Below are 26,188 nucleotides of genomic sequence, written 5' to 3'. Positions count from 1 at the left end.
ACCATGCACCTTGAATGCACTTGAATACCTTCTGCTCAAAATATAAATGCAGAGTTTCTTTAATATAAAAAGCTGTTACTAATAATTTTACCATATATTTCAATGAATGTCTATTTTCATACATAAGGCACAACGGATTATAAATCGCATTAAGCGACACTAGTAAGAATGTATACTTGAAGTGAAGAAAGTTATTGCCATGTTTCCCTTTTAATTCAGCAGGTCTTGCCACTGGGGGAAGCGCCTAAGTAGATAAAACTTAGTTTTTTATATAAACTGTTTATCTGGGTAAGCAAAGTGCTTCTGTTTATTTACAGTAAGCTTAGAATTCCAATACTATGTCCAAGGGTAAGCGCTTAGCCAGCTGTAGACTGAGGAACCCTGAGTGTTCCTGTAACCCAGGGTGTTATAAGCTAGCAGTTTGTCCCACGTAGCTTGGTTTAACACTGTAAATGCGCAGACTACAGCATAAGGACTCTAATTGATGTAGCAAAGCACAGTCACCAAGACTGGGAATCAAACACCAGTTTCTCACATGTTGTGGAGGTTTACTAGCTCGTGGTGGCGTTATCCACTGCACCACACCAACCACATCTTAATGGATGGGTTCAAGGCATTACAAATATTACAAATATATTGTATCTAAACAGTATCTAAACACTATCCAAGTATTTTTTTTATATTATTTGATCTGACTCAATTATTGACACTGAGTTACGGTAGAATAAACACTGTGGACAGAACAGGCTTCAACTGTGCCTCAGGGAACAAGCTTTTACCGTGAAATTACATCCATCAACCCAACCATCTATCACTATCTCTCTCTCTCTCTCTCTCTCTCTCTCTCTCATATAGCCTAAATCCACTGGGATTTGCTCCATTCGAGATGGCCAGATGGGAGCGATGCGCTTATAATCCATATTTCGATGTCACAGGTTGCTGACGATATCACAGCATCATCGTTTCAAAATCCTGCAGAGTAAATCCATCAGCAGCATGAGGGAGAAAGGGGCGGGGGGAGATGGGGCTGTCTGGGTAAGGTAGAGCTACCTTGTTTTCTTCAGATAGATCTGACAACATTAATATTATTAATAATGTTGAAATGCCAATGGGATTACATCAATAGGGATGCACTTTATTTTTAAAGTGGTTCTGTGGTTAAAAAAAACTATATGACTGTTATCTGCCCTGTCACTGCCCCTCACCTGTCAACCTCCACCAGAGCCCCAGCTACTAGAAGAATAGATGAAGATCCTTAATTTCTGTTGTTTTGGTTGAAAACCTTTGGACAGTACACATCAGGATTAGACAATAGACTTCTTCTGAGGGTGGAATCTGTAGCTTCTGTCTGTGGCAAGTCAGCAGATGAGGGAGATGTAAGTAAATTACTTTTTTAAATAATACATTTTATGCTTCTATCGCACAGTTAAGCATGAGTGGAAAAAAAGTAACAGAGCCCTTAAACAGCTCGTTCTGAATGGGACTGAAACTAGCATGACTACAGATTTTGTAGAGCCCATAGACTGTACCCATTGTAACTTGTGTAAAACAAAAAGAAGTATAACGTGTCTCTGGAAGTGGTTTAAGGGATCAGGTTTGTATTAAAGTTGTTTTTCTAAATGTGCATTGAGTGCGTTTACATTTGGGTTAATCCAGGTTTGATCCTGATACTGTTACTCAATAATGTACAAATGAATTAACCAGGTGTAAACAGGGTCACAAAGATATGAATGGTCTTAATCAAAGCCCAGTGTTTGTTAGGCAATGTTAGCCTAGCAACTCCTACTCCAACCTATATTAAAGGTATTCCTTTCAGCCCAAAGTCGGAGATGAGATGATGACATCATTGTGAATTGAAACTATTCATCTTATGGAAAATTCTGTTTCTCAAAACTTCCCCCTCCCCACATTGTTTTAGCCCATTCTTTTAGCACACAAAACACTGTGTACTTATGCAGGAATTGACCTGGGACCCGACTTTGTCTTTTCCAGGTTCTTTCTGGGAAGCAACAATATGCAGTGTATCAGTAACTTGACATTATTTTTGGTAACAGTGGCAGGTTGACCCACCTGATTCACCCCACGGCTATAGATCGTAGACTATCCAAAGAAGATCCAGGATCGTGTATCCCTTCATAAAGAACAGAAAAGTGTTCTACTCCTCCTCAGAGATATACGATACGCAGCAGGGGCCTGAGGCCGGAAAGGTTGAGAATGGAAGAGAGCGGGTAGTATTACCCACGACGCGATGACCTATACCTTGGTCTTTCACCCTCCATTTCTCTGTCTCCCTTTCGTCCTCCCTGTAATTGATCTTTCGCTTTTCAATCTATTAACCCCGCTGGCTCTCGCTGCACTGTGAGAGATGCACTCGTCAACCACATTAGTGCATTCCGTGCGGTAAAGGCATCGCTCTTCAAAATTTGTACCGTTGAGGTTCAGATTGCTCTCCAAATTGTCCATTTGAGTCTCCTATTTAACTTTGAGTCTCCTATTAGTGAGGAGGCAAACACCTTCACCTCCCATTTGCAATCGTTTCCTCTGTTCTGTAAGAAACCTGTTCAACACTGACTGACTATGGCTCTCTGCCTCATCAATACTTGCTGTGAACCGACAGCGTGAAGCCTAAGAGTGTTTTTACACTTGGCCAGCATCCTTTAGCCTCAAAATGGGCTTTCTCTGAATGGAAATTCAAGGTATAATAAAAAAAGACATTTAGAAATACTATAGTTACATTTTCAGGCAACTCCTTAGTTACTGGATTGCTATTTTCTTTTAACTCTCTTTGGCTATGTTCACATTACCAGAATTAAGTGATGCAAGGGTAGTGTGAATATGAAATGTAAAATTAGATCTTTTCAAATCAAACTTTAGTCATTTTCATTTGTGGTCCTAGATCAGATACTAGGAATGAATACATTTTTTTTCTTTTAGCTAAAACTGAAACTAATGTTACATTTGTCTGAAGGCCAAATACCACATGCTGAACATACTGAACATGTTTTTTTTTGCAGGATTTTATTAATCTTGCCTTTTTCCACTACAGCTTAAATTGAATAGTATGAATACTTTTTTGGCGTACATTCCAAAAAATATGTCACAAATGGATGTGGCTGGGTTGGGATGGATGTGGATGGGGTGGAAGTGGGTTGGGATGGATGGGGATGGGGTGGATGTGGGTTGGGATGGAGGCAGATGGGGTGAGGTCGGGTGGGATTGACACGGATGGGGTGGATGTGGGTTGGGATGGATGCGGCTGGGGTGGAAGTGGGTTGGGATAGATGGGGATTGGGCGAGGTCGGTTGGGATGGACGCGGATGGGGTGGATGTGTGTTGGGATGGATGCGGCTGGGGTGAGGTCGGGTGGGACAGATGCGGGTGGGACAGATGCGGGTGGGACAGATGCGGGTGGGGTGAGGTCGGGTGGGATGGACGCGGACGGGGTGGATGTGGGTTGGGATGAACGTGGACGGGGTAAAGTCGGGTAGGATGGATGCGGGTGGGGTGAGGTCGGGTGGGATGGACGCGGACGGGGTGAGGTCGGGTGGGATGGATGCGGACGGGGTGGATGTGGGTTGGGATGAACGTGGACGGGGTAAAGTCGGGTAGGATGGATGCGGGTGGGGTGAGGTCGGCTGGGATGAATGCGGGTGGGGTAAGGTGAATTTGGTTGGTGTAAGGTGTGGCGGGATGGATGCGGTTGGGGTGAAGAGATACAGTATTGCAAAACAAAATGCTGCAATACAATACAATATCTTTTCACACCCCTAGCTATGTTTCAATATATTGTGATATATTGAATCGTAACTCCTGTGAATCGCATCCGATCGGCAAGTTCTTAGCAATGCACAGTCCTAATCATTCTAGACTGTAGCCTCCAGTCTTGCTGGCTTCCTGGAGTCGATAAGAAATACAGATCATAACAGATCAGATAGCAGTTAACAGTTATTATATGTGGTGCTTCAGAAAACTGCTGTCAGTAGCTTCTTTTACAAGCTGATTATGTCATTTCCAACATATGATCTGAAACGACATTTGAAGCCTCTTTCACTCCAGCAAGCCTTTAACATTCGAGCACATTCTATAAAGCAGGCCTTTCCCTGACTCAAACTATTTACAGCCTTGTGCATCCAGGTCTCTTGGGAAGCCTTGCACTGTAGTTTTCTACGCTTCCTCTGCTCAGATACAAGAGATTTAATTCATTACCTGACTGTCAAACCCTTGGTGAGTTGAATAAAGTGTGTTAGAACAGGGAACGCTTTAATCTGTGCAGTGCAGGGGATTCAGAAACACTGATACACGGGATCGGACAATGGGAGTCCACCGATTGGTTTCGCCTGGGAGCCTGAAAAGAAACTAGAAGCCTGCCGACAACGCCATGGAGGGAGCTGCTCAAAGCAGAGATTAAGTTCAGAGTTTACTGCTTCATATTATTTTTAAGGGTTCAAATTTATCAAGTGTAATAAAGCAGTAACTTTACTATGACATTTGGGGGGTGAGTCTTAGGGAGTTTAGAGTGCCTATACTTCAATAAAATATACCAATATTTTACACCATGTGCAAACAAAAACGACACAATATATTGCCATTAGGGTTGTCACAATACCAAAATTTTGACTTCGATACCGATACCAACTGTAGTATCACGATTCTCGATACCCAAACGATACTTGGAAGAAAAAAAAAAAACAATAAAAATATCTGAACATAAAATGTTTATTTTTGACTGAACTGGATTGAACACTGAACAATCGGTGCAAACGTTTTTATTCTAAAATGAAACATTTGAACAAAAAACAAGTTTCGTTATTATAACCTTAACTATAACATAATTATCTAAACACTTCCTAAAAACTAAAACTAAAACCAGAGGTAATGGTAGCCTGACTATGTGAACCTGACGGGCGGGCAGAAGTTAAGTTCTGAATAAGGAAAATAAAGAGACAGATGAACATTACAATGTTATGTTCATTTTAACACTCACTGCTCCGTTTTATTAATCAACCGTTTACCATTTTTAATAAGCCCATGTTCAGTGTAACGATCAAGCACGCTACGTGCCTGACCACAGATTTGCGATGGAAACGCGAAAACGTGAACATCTTGAGTTCATATTTCACAGCCAATGGGATAATGGAGAAATAGAGAAAACCACGGGTCCAAAACAAAACTCCTGCACACTCCTCTCCATGTTAATGTGATTTACTAGCAGTCGCTAGTAAATCTTATCAAAGGTACAGACAGAGTGTATCTTGACTAACTCCACTAACCTGTCGACTTCTCAGCTCTTTGTAGAGATCAGGGTGCTTGTCTGCTAAATGAATGAGCGAAATATGATCAGAATTATGTTAAATAACACTGTGACATAGAAGCATAGAACTATTATTTAACTAAAATGATTTTTAAGAACAGCTAAACACAGTGCTGCAGGTCAAACGCGGAGGCGTTCACGTGCGAGAGAGACAGAGAGACAGAGAGAAAGAGACACAGCGAGAGTGAGAGAGAGTGAGATTTGCGTGTTCTGATGTGAGCTGCTCACAGGTAAAGGTTCTCTTTTATCTCCTCGTGCTCATATTCTAGTCCCACACATAAGTCTGCAGCTCCCTCAGTGTTTTCTGTCGTATTTTGCGGCTAGCGCGAGCGCTTACAACTAACACCGCGGACCGCGAGGTGCCGCCGCGCTTGTGCCGAATCCGCTACTGAATCCGACTCCCGCTTCGCGGACAGAATCGGCACAACACCCCCCGCTGTACAACTGCGGGAGTGAAAACAGCGCTAATAAATAAAGTAGTTTAGTTTCACTTTCAGTTTTCGTTATTTTGTTTAAAAATAAAAATATAAATAAAAAACAGATGCCTACATCTCAGACTATTTTCCCACACTTCACTCCTCGCGCCCGTATTGTCCACAAGTCGCGGACGAGAGACATCTGTTATTTTAGCCGTCGCCATTCTACACTCGCTGCTGCTCTGCTGGCTTGCGCGTGAATCGATTCATTTGTTCAGAACACTAAGTTTATCTGAATCCTGCCACACCGACTGCTGCGGTGTGAATCAGTTTTCTTATGAACTGAATCAAATCGCGCCTACTAATTTGACTCATTTGAAGCTAGTGACTGGGCTATATACAGTATCGAAAGCATCGAACGCTAAAGAACCGAATCGTTTGTGATGACGTAGTATCGAAAAAGAATCGAACCTTCGGTACACCGTGCAACTCTAATTGCCATATCAATATTTTGACCCATTTGTATATGACTATGTTACGGAGCCTTTAATTATTAGCATTAGCTTCTAAATGTGCTAAGCGCTAGATTTTTCACATTGATTTTTAAGCTGTTACTTTATGGCAACAATTCTTAATTGACAATAATCTTGTAGTTTTATCTAATATACTCATTTTAAATGTCTGACAACTACTTCCCAAGCATTTTTAGACGTTCATGATAAAAATCCTTTTTTGTTAGCTTGCATTACTAACGTTTATAAGCCTCAGAACAGCTAAAGATGTTCATGCTGCAAAACAACAACTCCATTAAGTTTTGCCTGAAGAAATACTGCTTTCATTTAGCACTAACAAGGTAAGGCTTCTATGAATAATATCCAAACAGGTCTGCTTTCTAAAGCTTAAGCCTTAGTCTGACTGAATCTGAAGTTTAATGTATGTGAAGAGGTGTTAACATGTTTTAGCAAACATACAGAAGATGATTCGATCTTACGGGTGTTAGTATAAATGACAAGCAATCATATTATTTAACACGTTAACTAGAGGTGTGCCAAAAAATCGATTCACATAAGAATCTTGATTCTCATTTACTACGATTCAGAATCGATTTAAAATGTCCCAAAATCGATTCTGAGGGGCGGGTTTTGGACTGATTTTGGGCTGGGTATTTTTGTTGGACCTGGCAACCCGCTTGTCCCTTCAAACCGAGGTCTTCCAGACCCACACAGAGCGTAGTAGGTGTTTGAGAATCACCGGTAAGATGGCAGAACAAGCACTATATTACCTTAGATTAACGTGTAGTTTTAATGTTTTATGGCAGAATGCTTCATAACAAGCATAAAAAAGATCGCTAGTAGTTAGTTTCAGTAACTGTTAGCTAGCTAACTAGCTAACTTTCCAGTTCCACCTTAAATAACGCTACAGGTGGCAGCAGGCTGCAGCATTTAAGGCGGAACGGAAAAATAACAATAAGCTAATCAGAGCTAATTTCAGCTCCTCATCACAGAGGAATTAAGGAATGGACAATATGAATTAATTTCTCCACCTCCTGCCCCCTTTCTGAAGAAATACAACGACCTTAAATTAACTATAGTTAATCAGCAGCTGCTCCTGAACTTTAGCGCTCCACTGCTATCATCACATCAGCCCAGCAGCGTCACCTACACACCACCGCTAGTAGCCTGGTAATAACGCAGTGCTATTTATTATTTATTTATTGTTCATTAACGTCATTGTGATATCCCAGTGATTCCTCTGTCACTGAAGACCCACATTCCTGCACATTTTATTGTTTTTGTAACACATTACTTGCTCCAGGACCAGTGTATATTATGGAGGGTTTTTTTTTCAATAAGATTCATAAGCCAGAAGCAGAAATTTTTATAATTCAAATCGTTTTGAATCAAAAATCGATTTTGAATCGAATCGTGGCCCCTAAAATCGGAATCGAATCGAATCGTGAGATAGTAATCGATTCCCACCCCTAACGTTAACGCTAATCCTGTTTACTTCAGAACAAAAAAAAAAGTCATGCATATAATGCTGCCAGGCTGATTCATCTTTCAGTGGCTAAATCTTGTTTTTAAAGAACATCCAATGAAGTCATCAGATGATCTTTAGGGACAGGAGGCGTCAGTTTAATTATATTTGACCTTAGCAAGACAATTTCAGAAGCTGGATAAATGAAGTTCACCCAATTCTCCTCAGCGGCTCCTTCTTAATGTGGGTCAACTTAAAATAAGGGAACTTGAGCCACATTTTCTTACAAATCTCACACATTTCTTTGTTTTCTACATTTCTACAAAGTAAAATACAGCCAGAGGACTGGTGTGGATGCAGACTCCCTTAGCAAATGACTGGTCACTTGTTGCTCTGTTACCTGCTATTGTGAATGCAAGATAAAATGCACTAGCGCTGGATCATATAGTCAAAATTTACATCATGATATATTTCTTAATTCTGGTCAATACAATAAAATTCTGATACCGATATGAACAGTATAAAAGCCACCACCTGTGGTGCATCTCATCACATACTGCCATTGTCAGTGTTCTGCCCTATGTGCTCAGCTTGATCTTACATAAGCCAATAAATAACATTTGCTGTATGTAGTGTATTTCTTGTAGAACATTAGGGCAGTTTTTTACGGTCAGATGTACCTTTATCGGTTCTAAAAATTACAAATACATTTACATTAAATGTATTAATTGCTCGGCAATAATTACATTTGGCTTAAGTCTTGATTAAAATGCATCAAAATTTCACTTAAAGTCCAAATAACACATACTAGATTTTTAAAATACTCTTTAAATGATGATTTCATGTATTAAAAGAAAAAAAAAATATCCAAACCAATCTAACCCTTTGTGAAAAAGTGTTTGCCCCCTATAAATTATGGCACAATCTTGAACAATCTGAAGAAATTCAAAAACAGACACGAAAACAAAGTCATTACATCATCTATCAGTCTAAAAACTTTATTTCTAAGGCATTGGGAAAGTAAAGTAAGAGCTATTATTCACAAATGGAAAATAACATGAAACACTGTTGAACCTACCAGGAGCGGCTGGCTGATCTAAATTATTCGAAAAGGGCATGGACAACTCATCCAGGAGGTCACAAAAGAACCCAGAACAACATTTAAAGAACTGCAGGTCTCACTTGCCTCAGTTAAGGACAGTGTTAATGATTCAATAATAATAAAGAGACTGGACAAAAATGGTCCCCATGGGAGAGTTCCAAGGTAAGAAAAAAACATGGCTGGCCAACAGGAACACAATATGTAGATTATAGCTACAGTCTGCCAGAAGTAAACCACACTACAGTACAGCAAAAGTATAGGGAAATACTAGCATTTAAAATAAATAAATCATTATTATAAATCACTTTACGAGATATTTGTAGTTTAAGCTTAAGTAATGCTGCTGTTTTTGTTCTTAACAAAGCACCACACACATGCTCGTTGTTTGTTTGTTCCAGGAAGACCCAAAAAGATGGATCCTCTAATGATGACAGTACGGTAATGAGATTAATCATGTCAGCTATTGAATAAAAATGTTTTGTGAGAATAATTATCGCTTTTTGTATTTTTTGGTTACAATTTAGAAAAAAAGCTATCGAAAAAAAAAGAATTGTTTTGGAGTTGGTATCAAATTCAAAGTATCGTATCAGTATCAATACCGAACCTGAACATTGAAACGATACCCAGCCCTATTCTCTATGCCTGCTTCACTTTTTCATTGCCTAATTGTAACTCACTGCAGCATTTATGTCTTACAACATGAAGCTCCTTTACAAGCCCACATTTCACCATCACGCCTACAGAGAAACAGAACAGCTTATCTTACGAAACGAGAGAATACAAAGGTCACGCTCATTTCCCCTCTATCACCTGCCTGATTTTCCTACCTACACTGTATCTTGATCATAGAACTTCCAGTATTTGGTTTAAGCTGTTGAAGTCTTTTGAATATCACAGGAGCACCAGATGTTCAGATGTGGTGTAAGGTGTACGAGAAGTACCACATGCGACAATATGCTTTAGAATTATACAGGGGATGGACAATGAAACTTAAACACCTGGTGGTCAATCTTTTCTTATTAACTGCACATTGCACCAGTAAGAGCACAGAAGAGTGTGAAGGTTCAACTAGCAGAGTAAGAGCACAGTTCTGCTCAAAATACTGCAATGCACACAACATTATGGGTGACACACCAGAGTTCAAAAGAGGACAAATTGTTGGTGCACGTCTTGCTGCCGCATCTGTGACCAAGACAGCAAGTCTTTGTGATGAATAAAGAGCCACAGTATCCAGGGTAATGTCAGCATACCACCAAGAAGGACCAACCACATCCAACAGGATTAACTGTGGATGCTGTAAGAGGAAGCTGTCTGAAAGGGATGTTCGGGTGCTAACCTGGATTGTATCCAAAAAACATAAAAGCACGGGTGCCCAAATCACGCCAGAATTTAATGTGTAGCTCAACTCTCCTGTTTCAACCAGAACTGTCCGTTGAGACAATAAATTATTGTGGTCTAAAACCAGGTGTTTCAGTTTCATTGTCCAACCCCTGTATTTCCCCTGTATTGTGCCTTTCTCAAGCAAAAATAAAAATCCAAACAACATTATAACAAACAAGCATACATTGCAAAGATAGGCAATTGCAAAGATAAACTAGAAAAAAAAAAGACTCTTTAAAGCCTGGACGGCATTAGTTTCTTAGGGGGTTCTGGGGTAATTTTCACTTTTATGCTGAATTTTCTACTGTTTTTTGCTGAACTCCGTTAGTCCCATCCAGATGCACATCTCTGAGTTACGTCTCCTTGTGTTTATTAATAAAATAGCTATTTGTTCACTGCTACACACCGTAATTACACTTTGGGTGTGCATTGCAACGGAGATCCATGTAAACACAACAGTGAGTGGAAATGGAGGAGCTACTGAACACTGAATGTCATGTGACTGAGAAAGCCAAAAAAGTCACTGGTCCTCCTGTTTCTTCATATATCCTGTAAAAGTAACCCCAATACTAATCAAAGCCTTAATTTAAACCCTTGTTTTTTTTTATAATATTTACTTCTAACAGTAGAGTAACTCACAAACCTATATATTAAACCTATATATTAAAACCTAGTCATGCAAAAAAAAAAAAGAAGAAATAATAACAATAAAAATACTGTGATATACTGTGAAACTATCCAAATCTTGAAAAACACTGTGATACACATTTTTGGTCGTACTGCCCAGCACTACTTCTATTCTGCTAAATCTACCAGGACACCACTTAGCATAAAAGCTGCGATACCACACTATGTGCAGTCAGCAATTAAATTATACTGAAGCTGCAGCTTTATAAAAGCTTCCTGTGATGGGAAGCTTTAACAATAGCCTTTAGCCTTCACCCTCTGCATGAACCAGCGGCCCAGAGGTCCAGAAACAATGTCTGAGCTAAGGTTACTTCCTCCTCTTACTGACGACTGAAGTCCATCACTGAAGTTCCAGCAAAAACACACAGCATAATATAAGCAAATGACTGTATTTATATTCTACACTCAGATATTGGTGGGTTTTAAAATATGACAAGAAATAACAAACAAGAACCCAGTAGAGAACAGGTGATAAACAGGCATGAGGAAAGCAGGTGCTGAAGATCCTGCTGTGTTCAGCACTCACCGAAAACATATTCTAGATTCTTATCTTTACTGTGGAGTGAGCATTCAGAGAAAACACAGGGCAGGGTGGAAAACAAACCAACGGACAAACAATAGAACAAATGGAAAAAAGAGATAACAGACCAACAATAGACCAGCAGAGACGCTGCCATAAAATCCTCAAAAATGATTTTTTTAAAGGGTCGTAAGATAAATAGTTTAAATCAAGGTAAAGTGAGGTCAAAAATAGGCACTGTGCAACCCCATAGCAACCACCTGAAATACAATACCAACCACATGGCTACATGGGTTGGACAATGAAACTGAAACACCTGTCATTTTAGTGTGGGAGGTTTTTTAATGGCTAAATTGGAGCAGCCTGGTGGCCAATCTTCATTAATTGCACATTGCACCAGTAAGAGCCGAGTGTGAAGGTTCAATTAGCAGGGTAAGAACACAGTTTTGCTCAAAATATTGCAATGCACACAACATTATGTGTGACATACCAGAATTCAAAAGAGGACAAATTGTTGGTCCACGTCTTGCTGGCGCATCTCTGACCAAGACAGCAAGTCTTTGTGATGTATCAAGAGCCACGGTATCCAGGGTACTGTCAGCATACCACCAAGAAGGACCAACCACATCAAACAGGATTAACTGTGGATGCTGTAAGAGGAAGCTGTCTGAAAGGGATGTTCGGGTGCTAACCCAGATTGTATTCAAAAAACATAAAACCACTGCTGCCCAAATCATGGCAGAATTCAATATGCACCAGAACTGTCCGTTGGGACAAAAGATTATTGTGGTCTAAAAGCAGGTGTTTCAGTTTCATTGTCCAACCCCTGTACATAGCAACATCACAGCGAGTATAGGGCATCACCTTGAGTTAAACATTTCTTGTCTGATGTATAATATGAATATACTCACATTAGTGCTGGGTGATTTGCACAATTAATTTGGTTCATTCGAAAACAGACATTTTATCTTTTTAATCTAAAATATCTGAAAATGCTACTCCTTTCTGAAGTGTTTATCTGGTTACCACCGCCTGCCACGAACTAATGTGCGCACATTTTCTAAACATTCCGCCGAGGACTAAGCTCGGACCAAAAAAGTTTGAGCACTTTCGCCTCAACACCCGGTGGGATAAAGCATATATACAGCTTCATCTCTCTCCGGTGAGGCTCTGTGATTAATTGTGGAAAATAATAATAATAATCTCTCTTTTAAAGTTTCTTCTGTGACTTGTTTAGTGCGTTTATATCTTCATTTTCATTCACAAACCCTCGTTCTGAAGTATAAATTAAATTTTTTTACAGGTAAACCTAGTTGTAACATTTCTTTGTCATCTGTAGTTAGATTCTTTGTAAAAGAGGAAATAATCGATTATAATTGAAAATCAGATTTTTTTAATTATTTTTTTTTAGGCCACAATCGCCCAGCACTAACTCACATTCTAGAAATGTGGAAGAGTACTAGATCAGATAAGCAGAGCCCAGATACAGAAAGTGCATATCTGCTCATCTGAATCTAAATGCCAGCATCACCAGCAAGACAACAACAATGCTGATATTTACCCACTAAGATGTGATTTGTACCTGCTGACATTTAGGGCAAAAAAATCTTCGACAAACATGGTGGGAAAGTAGTGCACTACACCGGGTCTTGACAGATTATCTTATCTGATTTCCCATGGAGAAAGAAAAACAGAAGCCACAAGATCCAGGTAAAGCTTTACTCTTGCCCTACGAACACTGTCTATAATACTCTTTATGATCCACAGCAATACTTATGGCATACGCCTGTCACGATAACTACATTTTTGCAAACGATATGCAGCCCTACAAATTATTGCGATAAACGATATTGTTGGCATTTTAAGACCATTAAATGGCACTAATATAATAATAACATAATATCATAACAAAGGAATTACATCCTCTTGAAGACAAACTTTCTATTCCTACTTAGGCCCTAATTTTGAAACCTAAAAAGTTCCCAGCTTGAACCAAAGTAGGTTAGAGTCATATATAATCGGTCTATTATGGCATATTCAATATTATTTTTTTTATTAATTTTACTAATCTAGCATCTTTCTAGAACTCAAGGATGCTTTATAAATCAACACTCTAAACACAGTGTACAGTAGCCAGGCATGCACAACAGTACATACTCTAAACTGGAAATAACCACACCAACCCAAGACAATGTGGCAATGCATATTAAATCCTTTAATTTTCCCCAAAATAGTCAGTGCACCTTTTAATCTGGTGCTTCTTATGTATGAATTTTACCAGTCAGGTTGTAAGAAGCAGTACTGCTGAAGTACAGCGTTATACAGGAGTTTAAGTTTAGTTTTCCAGCACTGAGGCTAGAGCAGTATTAGCATTACCTGCTAACCGTGCTAGCACTTTTGCCATTCAAAGGTGAGTATTATTGGCCTGTTGCCTGGTCCCAACCCCAGCTAGCACTGCTGGAGTAGCATTACCCACACTAAGTGCTAGCTCATTTGCCATTTAAAGGAGAGTACTATCAGCCTATATCCTTCGCGTTTACCGTGTTAAAACAAGCTATGTAGGACGAACTGCTAGCTAATATCACCCTGGCATACTGAAACACCCAGGGTTCCTCAGTGTAGCGCTGTTAGGAGGCATTAGCTGCATTAACTGTGGCTAGTGCTTGCAGTTAGCTGCTAATGCTAATGCTACTGCTGCTGCACCCAGCCTTATTGGAAATCTGTAAATCTAAGCTTACTGTAAATAAACGAAAGTGCTTTATTTACCCAAATAAAAAGTTTTTTAGGAGAGAAATCTGTGTAGATTAACATCTAGCACTTACTTGATTTTAAAAGAAAATGTTTTTTTTATTATTATTAAGTTATTATAAAGTTATAAACTTAACCACCCAGCGGTGAGACCTGCTGAATTAGAAGGAAAACATCCATGTTCCTTACTAGTGTTGCACAATGTGTATGAAATATGTATGAAAATAGACCAGAAAATAAAGGTTTATTAATTTAAGTGCAGTTTATAATCTGGTGCTACTTATAGTGTGAACAAAAAAGGGTAACCAGGTAGGGAGGTAGGGTTTTGAACCCAAGACCACAGTGCTGAAAGATCAATTTTTTTAGGTTGCCTTAAAGGCTACCGTTCATCACATTTAAACTTTATAATTTCTTTGTAATGTATAAATCTGTTGTGTCGTGTAAAGACAGTGTTCACTCTAAAAGCATTTAAAGTTAAAGTGCCGTAAAGTTAATAGGCCACATATTAAGTCAGACACAAAGATATCTTAAAGCTGTCAAATCTGCTGGAGCTAGACTAACATTTGCACAAAAAGCCCTGGACTGCCCACACCGGGTACACCCTACACTCCTGACATTTCCCCCGGTGCACATGGCGCACGATCAAAGCTGGGACCCAACATGAGAAACTGATGACGGCTTGCGTGACGCACATAAACCCACCTGCGCAAAACAGCCCCTCACATCCACTGATGAATAAAGCTACTGTGTGTGGGGCAGGTCCTGCTGAGCGCGGGCAATACAATGATATCCTTACAGCTCTCAGGACTTCAGAACAAATAAACAACGACATACATCATAATTAAAGCGCTTAATTCAATTTAGATTTAGACTCGCAGGATGCTCCATGAAAACAACAACAAAAAAAACATGAATTAGTAAATTAAAAAAAACTATTTGTTGACTCATTTAAGTCAAAAATCATTTTGCTGAAGTTGTAAAGACATAACATATTAAAAAGTTTTATTCACGCAACAATCTGTAGAATTGAGTACAGAACATTTTATACAAATTACCATCAATATTCTCTTGTTATAAAAAGACCACTTAAAAATGATGAGTTTGTTTGATTTTACCAAATTGAAAACCTCTGTAATATATTTAAGAGAAAGATGGATGATCACAATCTATCAAACCAAGCTGAACTGCTTAAATATTTTCATCAGGAGTAAAGGCATAAAGTTATGCAAAAGCAGTGTGTAAGACTGGTGGAGGAAAACTGTGATTAAAAACCAGGGTTATTCCACCAAATATTGATTTCTCAACTTTATAAATATAAACTTGGCATTATTTGAAGTCTGATAGCTCTGCACCTTTTTAGTTATTTTAGCTATTTCTCATTTTATTTGAAAAAAAAAATCTATATCTGGCAACATTGGAGCGTAACATCATGCCAAAACCTCAGTGAAACAGAAAACATTTAACTTGCCCTTATAGCCTATAATATCGAGGCTTGGCAGCTTCTCAGCATATAAAATACAATAATTTAAGCCCTGACTGTTCAAAAAATGGACTCCATAATCCATAATCTCTAAAGATGTATAAAAAAAGGTACTACTGGAATAACTCTGTCTTCCTTTCCTGGTGGGTCCTGATGAGAGCCAGTTTCATCATAACTGCACTTGAGCATACTTTCTTGAAAAGCTCTTGAAATGTTTCAAAGTATTTTATGTCTTTGTTTAGTTGAGTTTTTGCTATATTATGGATTAGAACATTACTCAAATAAAACTATTCAGTGTTTACAAGGGGTGTCACGATTCTCTAAATCCTCCATTCGTGATTCAATACACGATTCAATTCGATTCTTGATTTTCTTTTTTCTTTTTTTTTTTACAGCAGAGTGGCCTATGCCAGTTTTAAATAAGACTATAGTCAGTCATTGGTTTGATTCATCAAATGTACAATATCTTATTTTAAAAGGTGGGCTTTATATAAGTGATGCAAAGTGATACAAGTGATCTGTAATACACCACATTAGGCACTAATGGTCAAATTTAAATCATTTAATTAAGATATATATGTAATGCCATCTAGTGTTTTTTTGGTAGCAGCAGTGTGCACTATTAAAACAGCAATGTGCAACATAACAAAATAAATAATAAAAAAATACAGAACCAGTCATGTACAAAATAATAGAACAATTAGAGCCTTAACAAACTGAACTCTATCCTACTATAACAGTTAAACATGAAAAATAAGACTCGGTCCCTGAGAAAGACAAGTTTTCTTTCTTTAAAAGATATATTATTAACTTTATCTGAGAGGAAGATGCTCCTTAAGGTACCAAAACTATTAACATATTTGAGGCTAGACAAAACAACTGTTATTTTTATATTTAAGTTTTTCTTTAAGAAGATGAGAATGTCCACATTCTATGGAGAAAGGGCTGCTCTTTCAGCAGTCACAATGTCCGCAGCATTGGCTACAGTGTGCTGCGCCATTTGTGTAGCGCGTGCGTGCTTGCGTAGCTTTAGGGAGGAATCGTTGATCCTCTTTTTGACTTTGAGGCTGGAGACCATGGCATAATTTTGATCCATTTCGATAAAATATCGAAATCGTGACACCCCTATATATTATGAATTAGAACATTAAGACTATTCAGTGTATACCAACTCTACCTTTTCACAACTTTACAATTGACGCTCTCAAACCTTTGAAGTTAAGCACAGCTGTTAACTGAAAGCCCTTCCAGGTGACTCTACTTCATAAAGCTGACTGACAAAATGCTGTGCAAAGATGAGCAAAGCTGTCATTTAAGCAAGAGGAGCCTATTTTGAAGGATCTAAAATATTAAACATATTCTGGTTTGTTTAAATAATTCCTTATGTTTCTCTTCATAGTTTGTATTCATTTAGTATTAAGCTACATTTCAAAATAATAATAATAAAAAAAGAATTGTACTCTATTATTGCTAGTGTACTATTTATTTTCGGCACACTGTCTGTGTACTGTGTGGAGGCAATAATTCTCAGCTCAGGCTTTAAAAAGTTGCAGGTTTTGGAGTCTCTGAAGAGGCGGGGAGGTAATGTGGTTGTCTCGGGGTGAGGTAGTCGTGCGTGACGTTTTGCTGGGCTCCTGGATCAATAGTAATCTGCAGGTCGTAATGAGGCCTCTCGGCCTACAGAGCGCCTCTATTAGCAGCATGAATAACTTATCGATGGCTGCTTGAATTGTAAAAGGTGTAACAGTGGCGCTCCTGCAGCTTTCTCCTGTTTAAGATCTGGCCTGCTGCGTTCACGCTCAATAAAGTCAAGTCTTTCTTAACCCTGATTTTACACTTACAAATTCGATGAAGTCGTAGAATGCGTCTGCTTGTTCATTCTTTGTTGTTTTTTTATAGGAAAGTTACAGTTTTTTTGGGCAGTGCAGACCCTTTGCAACAAGGCAAGCAAACCAATCAACTACACAGGGCCCAAGCTCTACTGGGGGCCCCAGACAGTGCCATTTTGCAAATGTTGAAATGTAAACATTACTATGTGTGTGCAGTATATGCAACATATATAAGCATAATGTATGTGCACTGTCAAAAATGTTGTACTGATATAAGTTGTGGGTGGACATAAACAAATGTGTTTTTATGCTGTGGTTCCTTTAGGCTTTTGGGGGGCGCCGAGTCTTTTATTTATTTTTTTGCTAGACCAGGTTAGGCACCGGATGGTTCAGTGTGCCAAGTACTGCCACTATGATCGGGAGATCGCTGGTCCGAATCCTGGTCATGCAGCTTGCCATCAGCTGCCAGAGCCTTGAGAGAGCAAAATTGACCATGCTCTCTCTAGGTGGGTAAATGGTGCTCTTTTCCCTCATTTCTCGCTTATTCTTGTCGTCTCCCCCTCTCTCTCACTTGCGCTGTCTCTCTCTCACAAACTTGTTCTGTCTCTCGCTAACTCACGCTGACTCTCCCTCTTTCTCATGCTGTCTCTCGCTAACTCGCACTGTCTCACTTTCTTTGTCTCTCACCAACTTGTGCGGTCTCTCTCTCTCATTCGCGCTGTCTCTAACTCGCTAACTCATGCTGTCTCTTGCTAACTCACTCTCGCTCACTTTCTCTGTCTCTCGCCAACTTGTGCTGTCTCTATCTCTCTCTCATTCACGCTGTCTCTCACTTACTCGCACTGTCTCACTTTCTCTGTCTCTCGCCAACTTGTGCTGTCTCTCTCTCTAATTCGTGCTGTCTCTAACTCGCGCTGTTTTTTGTTAACTCACTTTCGCTCACTAACTTGTGCTGTCTCTCGCTAACTCGCACTGTCTCACTTTCTCTGTCTCTCGCTAACTTGTGCTGTCTCTCTCTCTATCTCTCTCATTCGCGCTCTCATTCGTCTCTAACTAACTCGCTAACTCGTGCTGTCTCTCACTAACTCACTCTCGCTCACTAACTTGTGCTGTCTCTCTCTAACTCGCATTGTCTCACTCATTCTAGCTGTCTCTTCCTCTCTCTCACTCGTGCTGTCTCTAGCAAACTCGCTAACTCATTCTAGCTCATGAATTTGTACTACAAATTACTACTACTACTCGCTAACTCACGCTGTCTCTCCCTTTCACTCGCACTGTCTTTTGTTCCTCATAAAAAGCCACAATGCAGAGAATAGTTATAGTTTTTTTTATTTTTTGGTTACAATTTAGAAAAAGGTATCCAAAAGTATTGTTTAGGCATCTGTACCAAATTTAAAAAGAATCGTAAACTCTCTCTCACATTACCTTGCCCTGTCTCTCGCAATATCATTGTCTCTCGCAAACTTGTGCTGTCTATTTTGTTATTAATAAAGAACCACAAACATGCTGAGAATAGATTTTGGTTTTGTTTTTTTACTACAATTTGGAAAAATGTATAGAAAAAAGTATTGTTTGGATATCTGTATCATACTGTAAATGTATCATATCATACAAAAGCATCATACTGTAAATGTTATTGAAAAAAATAATAATAATAAATAATAAAAATAAATGCCCAGCCCTCATGGTATCTGGTATTTTCTTTGCTTGTGTAATCATTGCAGTAAATTGCTGTCTTGCATTACACTGCATACTGCAACATTTCTGCTCTCTGCCAGCTTTAAAACACAACCCAACCTGATAAAATAAAACATTCTACAGCCCTTAATTACCTGGCTTAACTACAGGATTTGGAACAGGACAAAGCCAGGTGCAGGCTGCAGTGTCCAAAAGACTTGGCTGGAAATGGACAGTGTACAGCACTGTAAGGCCCGTTTCTGCTTTGTTCTGGATTTGAAACGGAAAAATGACTGTAATTTAAACCTACAGGCAAAAATCCAAGCTAAACTTTACTGTATGTCCAAACACTCTGTACTTCTGTACTTTCTAATCAGTGTAAAAGAAAAAGAAAATGGTGCCAACAGAATAAAACACTATGAAACCTAAGATCACCATGCCTTATACATAATGCCTGGTGCCTAATGTCCGTGAGGGGTAGTGCGTTTGAGTTCTTCAGTGTGATGGAGCTCCATCCAACAGTTTACTGCAAAACCAAATCTATTTAACAAAATAACTTTAATAAAACGAAACACTCCAAGAAATGTAAGTCACAGCCTCTCACCGTATGCAGTCATGGTGCCCACGTAAGGTCCGTCCATCACTCCCTGGTTCTCCTCAGCCAGTGCTTTGATGTAGCGCTTGCTCAGGTCCAGGATCTGCATGCGGAGCTGTGCGCTGCTCTCGTGCGTCGTCCTCTGCTGGATGGTGAAGTGCAGCAGCATCATGCCCCATATGAAGCCAAAGCTCACCAGGAAGAAGCCCAGCTTCTGCGAGGACAGCTTCCAGTATATGGAGGCCATGGTCAGTGTGTGTTTGTGTGTGTGTCTGTGTAAGTGTGTGTGTGTGTGTGTGTGTGTATGTGGGGAGAGATCAGGAGGTGTTGAGTCTCATGGCCAGCACTGGCTGTGGTTCATGATAGATGGGTTTGGGTTTGTAGACTTAACAAGGCTGATCCTGGTGAAGGTCCATGCCTCACGATGGTCAGTCATCTGAGAGATACGCCCACACTGGAAGATCCATACTGATGTGGCAAACTAAACAAAGAGAGCGAGAGAGATAAATACAATTACATTACAATTACAAACAATTACATTACATTACAAAAATAATAACTGTGCGTCATTCTTAAAACTTTAAAGCTCCACTAGGTAGGATTGAGATTTTGTGCTCGCGGGCTCCCCCTACAGTTGTAGAGTGTAATAAATGTTTCAGGCAGATTAGTTTCTCTTTCTCGTTTTCTGGCTTTCACAGACATATTCGGTCTCTTTCCAGCTTCTACCAGAGTTTCTGTATGTTAGTTTGTAAAGAATGAACCAGTAGTCCTTGTAGAACTGTTAGAACTAAAGGTCGGAAAGCAGCTCGCAGTTCTCGGCCGGCACAGACACGAGAGCACCGCTATTCCCCCTATTACACCTTAATGCAGCGCTGCAGTGAGTTTCACACTGTAATTTTACTTCTTTAAAAAGATCAAAAATCAAGGAAATCCTACCTAGTGCTGCTTTAAAATCACTTAAAAACACATATATATATACATATATATTGCTAAAAATGTTACAACATATTAACAAACAATAAGTCAAACACCAATTTTTGTATTGTGACAACACTATATTCTCCTAACAAAATTATGACTTCCGATACGATACATCCCTAAATATCTCAAAGCCGATATTTAACTGATACCATGTCAAAAACCTAAAAAACTAATTAAAAATGAATGGAATAAAAGAAGTAAATGGAACTAAAAAAAATGATTAATTAAACAAAACATTTCTAATAAAAGAAAAAAAACAGAATGTGATAAGGTTATGAAATTTCTTTGATACTTAAAAAAAAGGAAAAAATACTAAAATATGTCAGTGATGACATTAGCCTTGCTCCCATGTGCATTTCCAATTAGAATCAAAGTTTAAAAAAAAGAACTGAGTCACTAATCATTCTTTTGATTTATTCGATCTTTGAAAAAGTAGAGGAAACCAGGAAAAAAAGGCATTTAAAAGCTTTAAATTACATTAAACTTTAAAATCTGCTAATATTTTGTCAATTATTATCAAGTGATCTGTGTGTTGTTTGAACAACTGCAATAGACACTCCTAATTTTCATGTATCAAGAAAATCATAATAAATGAAAAGGTACTGTATAACACAAGTAGTGAAATAATTTACATCAGGATTCATAGTCACTTTTTTTATTAGGCCGGCCACGATACTGACATTACACAGGGTTTATACACGTTATAACCAATATATTTTCATGATTTTTCCAGGACTTTTCCATGCCTTTAAGGCAAATTTTCATGACTGTATGATAAATCCAAAAATCAACTAAAACTACAATTATGATTATAGTAGATCTATAAGGAATCAGATAAAATGTTGATACACAATCTTTAATAATAAAATGTGTGTCAGATGCTGAGAGCTCCACTGTGTAGGCTTAAATTACTGAATTAACTCTGAGCTGATATATTGGTAAGCTCAAAATAGATTTTTTTTTGATCGATACACTTAAGCACATAGTTTTGTAGACCAAATTTCCATGACTTTTCCAAAACTTTCTGGGCATTTTTAGTTTTACAAAACTTATCCAGGCCTGGAAATTGCTATTTTCAAATTCCACGACTTTTCCAGGATTTTCATGACCGTATGAACCCTGATTATAGACTTATTATATAATAAATGGACAAAATAAAAGACTATTTTTGCTGAATTAAACATTCATTCCACACTCTGAGTCATAGCAAGTGCACTTCTAATCATTTCCACTATGCGTCAGATATCTGCATGAGCCACAAACCACAAGCCTCGGGCCAGTTTACTGAAAAGCTGAAGCCAATGAGATCAGCCAACTGACACTCTAACTTCTGCTTCCATGGAAGGCCATTAAAGCTTCTGGTAAAGCATAAAACAATGACAGCATATCATATTATCTCCCACTGCTCGCTTCAGGTGATCACATCACGCTAAATACAAGCACAGGACAGGTGCAGCACGTAGCCATGGCCAGATAAACAGCAGAGAGCTGGGTCTCAGGAAGAACTTTAATTAGGACCTGATTTCTACAGAGCTTAAATGTTCGTTTGGCAAACAATTAAATAAAACAGACAATGTCAAACTCAACACCGTCAAAACTTTATAGTCATACGCCTCTGTTGATGTTCCATACTTGAGTAAAAATAATTCAAAACGTAGACTAATGTGGGCAAGATTTATTAAGATGCACATACAGAATTAACACTAGTAATGCAGAGTAATGAAACATGCCAGATGTCTCAGAATCAAGTTGTAGAGGTTCCTAAAGGTGTCCAGCGAGATTCCATCTCAAACAGCTCAAATTTTCTCACACAGTTCCTGCAGAAAATGTAGCACGATACGATACCTAAATATCTTAATACCGATACTGGACCAATACCACAGCAAAAACCTTGAACTTAAAAATAAATTAATGGAATAACAGAAGATTGAACATGGGAATAAGAATTATTCGTTTTTTTACTAACCAGAAAATCTACCCCATGCACTCCTGTTCCGAATCATATTTCAAGAATAGGAACCAAATCCCTGTTTAGTGTTTTGATTCACTCGATTACTGAAAAGCAAAGGAAACCGGAAAATGAGGCATTTAAAAGACAGGACACCTTTAAACTCGAAAATAATTTGTGAATTATCATGTTATCTATGTGGTGTTTGGACATTTTGAGGAACTTGGGACAAAAAGGGTTAAGTGTAGAGTTGACTCATTAAGTGAGTCGGTTCGTAAATCAAGTGCAACTTTGAATCAACGATTCCAAGCATTGTTTACAGCAAGTGTTGAAATCATGTAAAAGCTACATATCCACGGAGAAACTCAGAGACAACACAGAGCTCACCGCAGACACCGGATTATACCTCAGAATGCGTGTTTGTGACTGAAAACTGAGAAATAAATCACTGAAAGTTACTTTAAAAGAAATGTTGAAGAATTGTGGATTAATCACGGATCAATGCAATGGAATTAATGCAATTTTTTGAAACTGTATGGTTTCTTAAGCTCTTTTTAGCCATGTACAGTTGTGGTCAAAAGTTTACATACACTTGTAAAAAAACATAATGTTATGGCTGTCTTGAGTTTTCAATAAGTTCTACAACTCTTATTTTTCTGTGATAGAGTGATCGGAACACATACATGTTTGTCACAAAAAACAGTCATAAAGTTTGGTTCTTTCATAAATTTATTATGGGTCTGCTGAAAATGTCACCAAATCTGCTGGGTCAAAAATATACATACAGCAACAAAATTTGTCAATTTTGGTGATGTAGCGAGTTGTGTCAATCAAATTAGCTTCATGTCATGGCCTCTTCTTTTCTTGTAAGTGATTCTGATTGACTACAGCTGTTGACTTCTCATGAGCCCATTTAAATAGGGCTCATTTGACCCAGTGATTAGACTCAGCTACAAAAGCTACAATGGGAAAGTCAAAGGAACTCAGTGTGGATCTGAAAAAGCGAATTATTGACTTGAACAAGTCAGGGAAGCCACTTGGAGCCATTTCAAAGCAGCTACAGGTCCCAAGAGCAACTGTGCAGACAATTATACGCAAGTATAAAGTGCATGGAACAGTTGTGTCACTGCCACGATCAGGAAGAAAACGCAAGCTATCACATGCTGCCGAGAGGAGATTGGTCAGGATGGTCAAGAGTCAACCAAGAATCACCAAGAAGCAGGTCTGCAAGGATTTGGAAGCTGATGGAACACAGGTGTCAGTCTCCACAGTCAAGCGTGTTTTACATCGCCATGGACTGAGAGGCTGCCGTGCAAGAAAGAAGCCCTTGCTCCAGAACAGGCACCTTAAGACTCGGCTGAAGTTTGCTGCTGATCACATGGACAAAGATAAAACCTTCTGGAGGAAAGTTCTCTGGTCAGACGAAACAAAAATTGAGCTGTTTGGCCACAACACCCAGCAATATGTTTGGAGGAGAAAAGGTGAGGCCTTTAATCCCAGGAACACCATGCCTACTGTCAAGCATGGTGGTGGTAGTATTATGCTCTGGGGATGTTTTGCTGCCAGTGGAACTGGTTCTTTGCAGAAAGTAAATGGGATAATGAAGAAGGAGGATTACCTCCAAATTCTGCAGGAAAACTTAAAACCATCAGCCCGAAGGTTGGGTCTTGGGCGCAGTTGGGTGTTCCAACAAGACAATGACCCAAAACACACATCAAAAGTGGTAAAGGAATTGCTAAACCAGGCTAGAATTAAGGTTTTAGAATGGCCTTCCCAAAGTCCTGACTTAAACCACATTGAGAACATGTGGACAGTGCTAAAGAAACGGGTTCATGCAAGAAAACCATCACATTTAGCTGAACTGCACCAATTCTGTCAAGAAGAGTGGTCAAACATTCGACCTGAAGCTTGCCAGGAGCTTGTGGATGGCTACCAAAAGCGCCTAGTTGACGTGAAAATGGCCAAGGGACATGTAACCAAATACTAATGTTGCTGTATGTATATTTTTGACCCAGCAGATTTGGTGACATTTTCAGCAGACCCATAATAAATTTATGAAAGAACCAAATTTTATGACTGTTTTTTGTGACAAACATGTATATGTTCCGATCACTCTATCACAGAAAAATAAGAGTTGTAGAACTTATTGAAAACTCAAGACAGCCATAACATTATGTTTTTTTACAAGTGTATGTAAACTTTTGACCACAACTGTATATGGTTTATACTGATGTGTTGAGCCATCCTCGGATTATTAAAATGAGACAGCGAGAAGGTATGTCAAATGTGGCACCTGGTGCATAATGGGTAAAAGTGCAGTTACTAAAAATAATTGTGGTATTGTACCGGTTCTAATGATGAAGTATTAAGATTTTCTAGGCCTCCACACACAGATTTGTCGGTTGTTTCTAGACAAAAACGCAGGACTCATCACTGAAGGTCACATTCAACTCTTTCTAGTGTTTTTTACCAATAGCAAAAGTTAGAAATGGGAGCCGTGGTGACGAGTGGTCAGCGGTCTAAAGCGCTGCCTCTATGAGCGGGAGGTTTTAGGTTTGAACCCCCGCTCATGCAGTTTTGCCATCAAGCTCTCGGCACTCAGAGAGAGAGGAATTGTCCCTGCTCTCTCCGGGTGGGTAGATGGCGCTCTCTCCACACATTACTAAAGGGTGATGTCCACAGTACAGGGGGTCTGTGAGCTGATGTATCAGAACAGAGTTGTGCGCTTTCCTCCAAGCGCGCTGTGATGCTGCTCGGCAATGCTGCATCAGCAGCAGCTCGAAAAAAAGCAGTGGCTGGCTTCACATGTATCAGAGGAGGCATGTGCTAGTCTTCACCCTCCTGGTGTATTGGGGTAGTGAAGTATAGTAGTGAACCATAGTTGTGAAGTGGGGAGAGAGAGCCATCTACACAATGGAAAGTTGCATGACTTGGATTCCAACCACTGATCTCCTCTTCACAGTGGCAGCCCCTTTTTAGTCCACTGGAACACTAAGAGCCTGCACAGCTCTTATTTTTGATGACGATAAGATCAAGCCTCACAAAAATAACTTCCTTGAATTTAGCTTAGTTTGTAGGCGTTAATTTTTGTATATGACGACAACACAGCCCTTTCTGTCATTCCGAATAACGACTTGCAGCGAGACAAAGGGTAAGCGATACTGCCAAATGCCGCCTCTACGCGGGAATCGAGCGTGCTGTGCCCAGCAGGGGGTCCAGAGCTTTAAATAGCCCTGCCGGGCTCCGTCCTCACTTTATTTACCAGCCAGTGAAGGACAGTGACTGTCAGGTTGCTGACTGACGACCACACAGAATAACATACTCACAGACCACTGATGACAACCTGCACGGCCATATGGAAGCAAACTGATGACCAGACACACGGCAAACACACACACACACACACACACACAATTTAATCACGATTAAATACTTGTAGAACACACTGAAGCTGAGGAATTTTGATCACTTCCAATCTATTCAGTGTTTAAACTATAAAGTGAAAAAAAGTTGGAAAATTGAAAAATTGATTAGTAT

At 39.2% G+C, this 26,188-nt stretch overlaps 1 protein-coding gene across 1 annotated transcript in view; it reads right to left on the bottom strand.

Annotated features, from left to right (window-relative positions):
• mgat5 (alpha-1,6-mannosylglycoprotein 6-beta-N-acetylglucosaminyltransferase) overlaps window positions 1-26,188 on the bottom strand; it is a 168,579-nt gene that overhangs the window by 112,762 nt on the left and 29,629 nt on the right. Inside the window, exon 2 of the mRNA XM_022668210.2 lies at window positions 19,732-20,203. Coding sequence (XP_022523931.1) covers window positions 19,732-19,969 — 238 coding nt within the window. The 5' untranslated portion in view covers window positions 19,970-20,203. The remainder of the gene's footprint in view (window positions 1-19,731; window positions 20,204-26,188) is intronic.

This window comes from Astyanax mexicanus, chromosome 23 (genome assembly GCF_023375975.1).
Source record: "Astyanax mexicanus isolate ESR-SI-001 chromosome 23, AstMex3_surface, whole genome shotgun sequence".
Taxonomy (NCBI): domain Eukaryota; kingdom Metazoa; phylum Chordata; class Actinopteri; order Characiformes; family Acestrorhamphidae; genus Astyanax; species Astyanax mexicanus.
The sequence above is the reverse complement of the archived record's forward strand: the minus strand, read 5'-3'. Positions and strand labels throughout refer to the sequence as shown.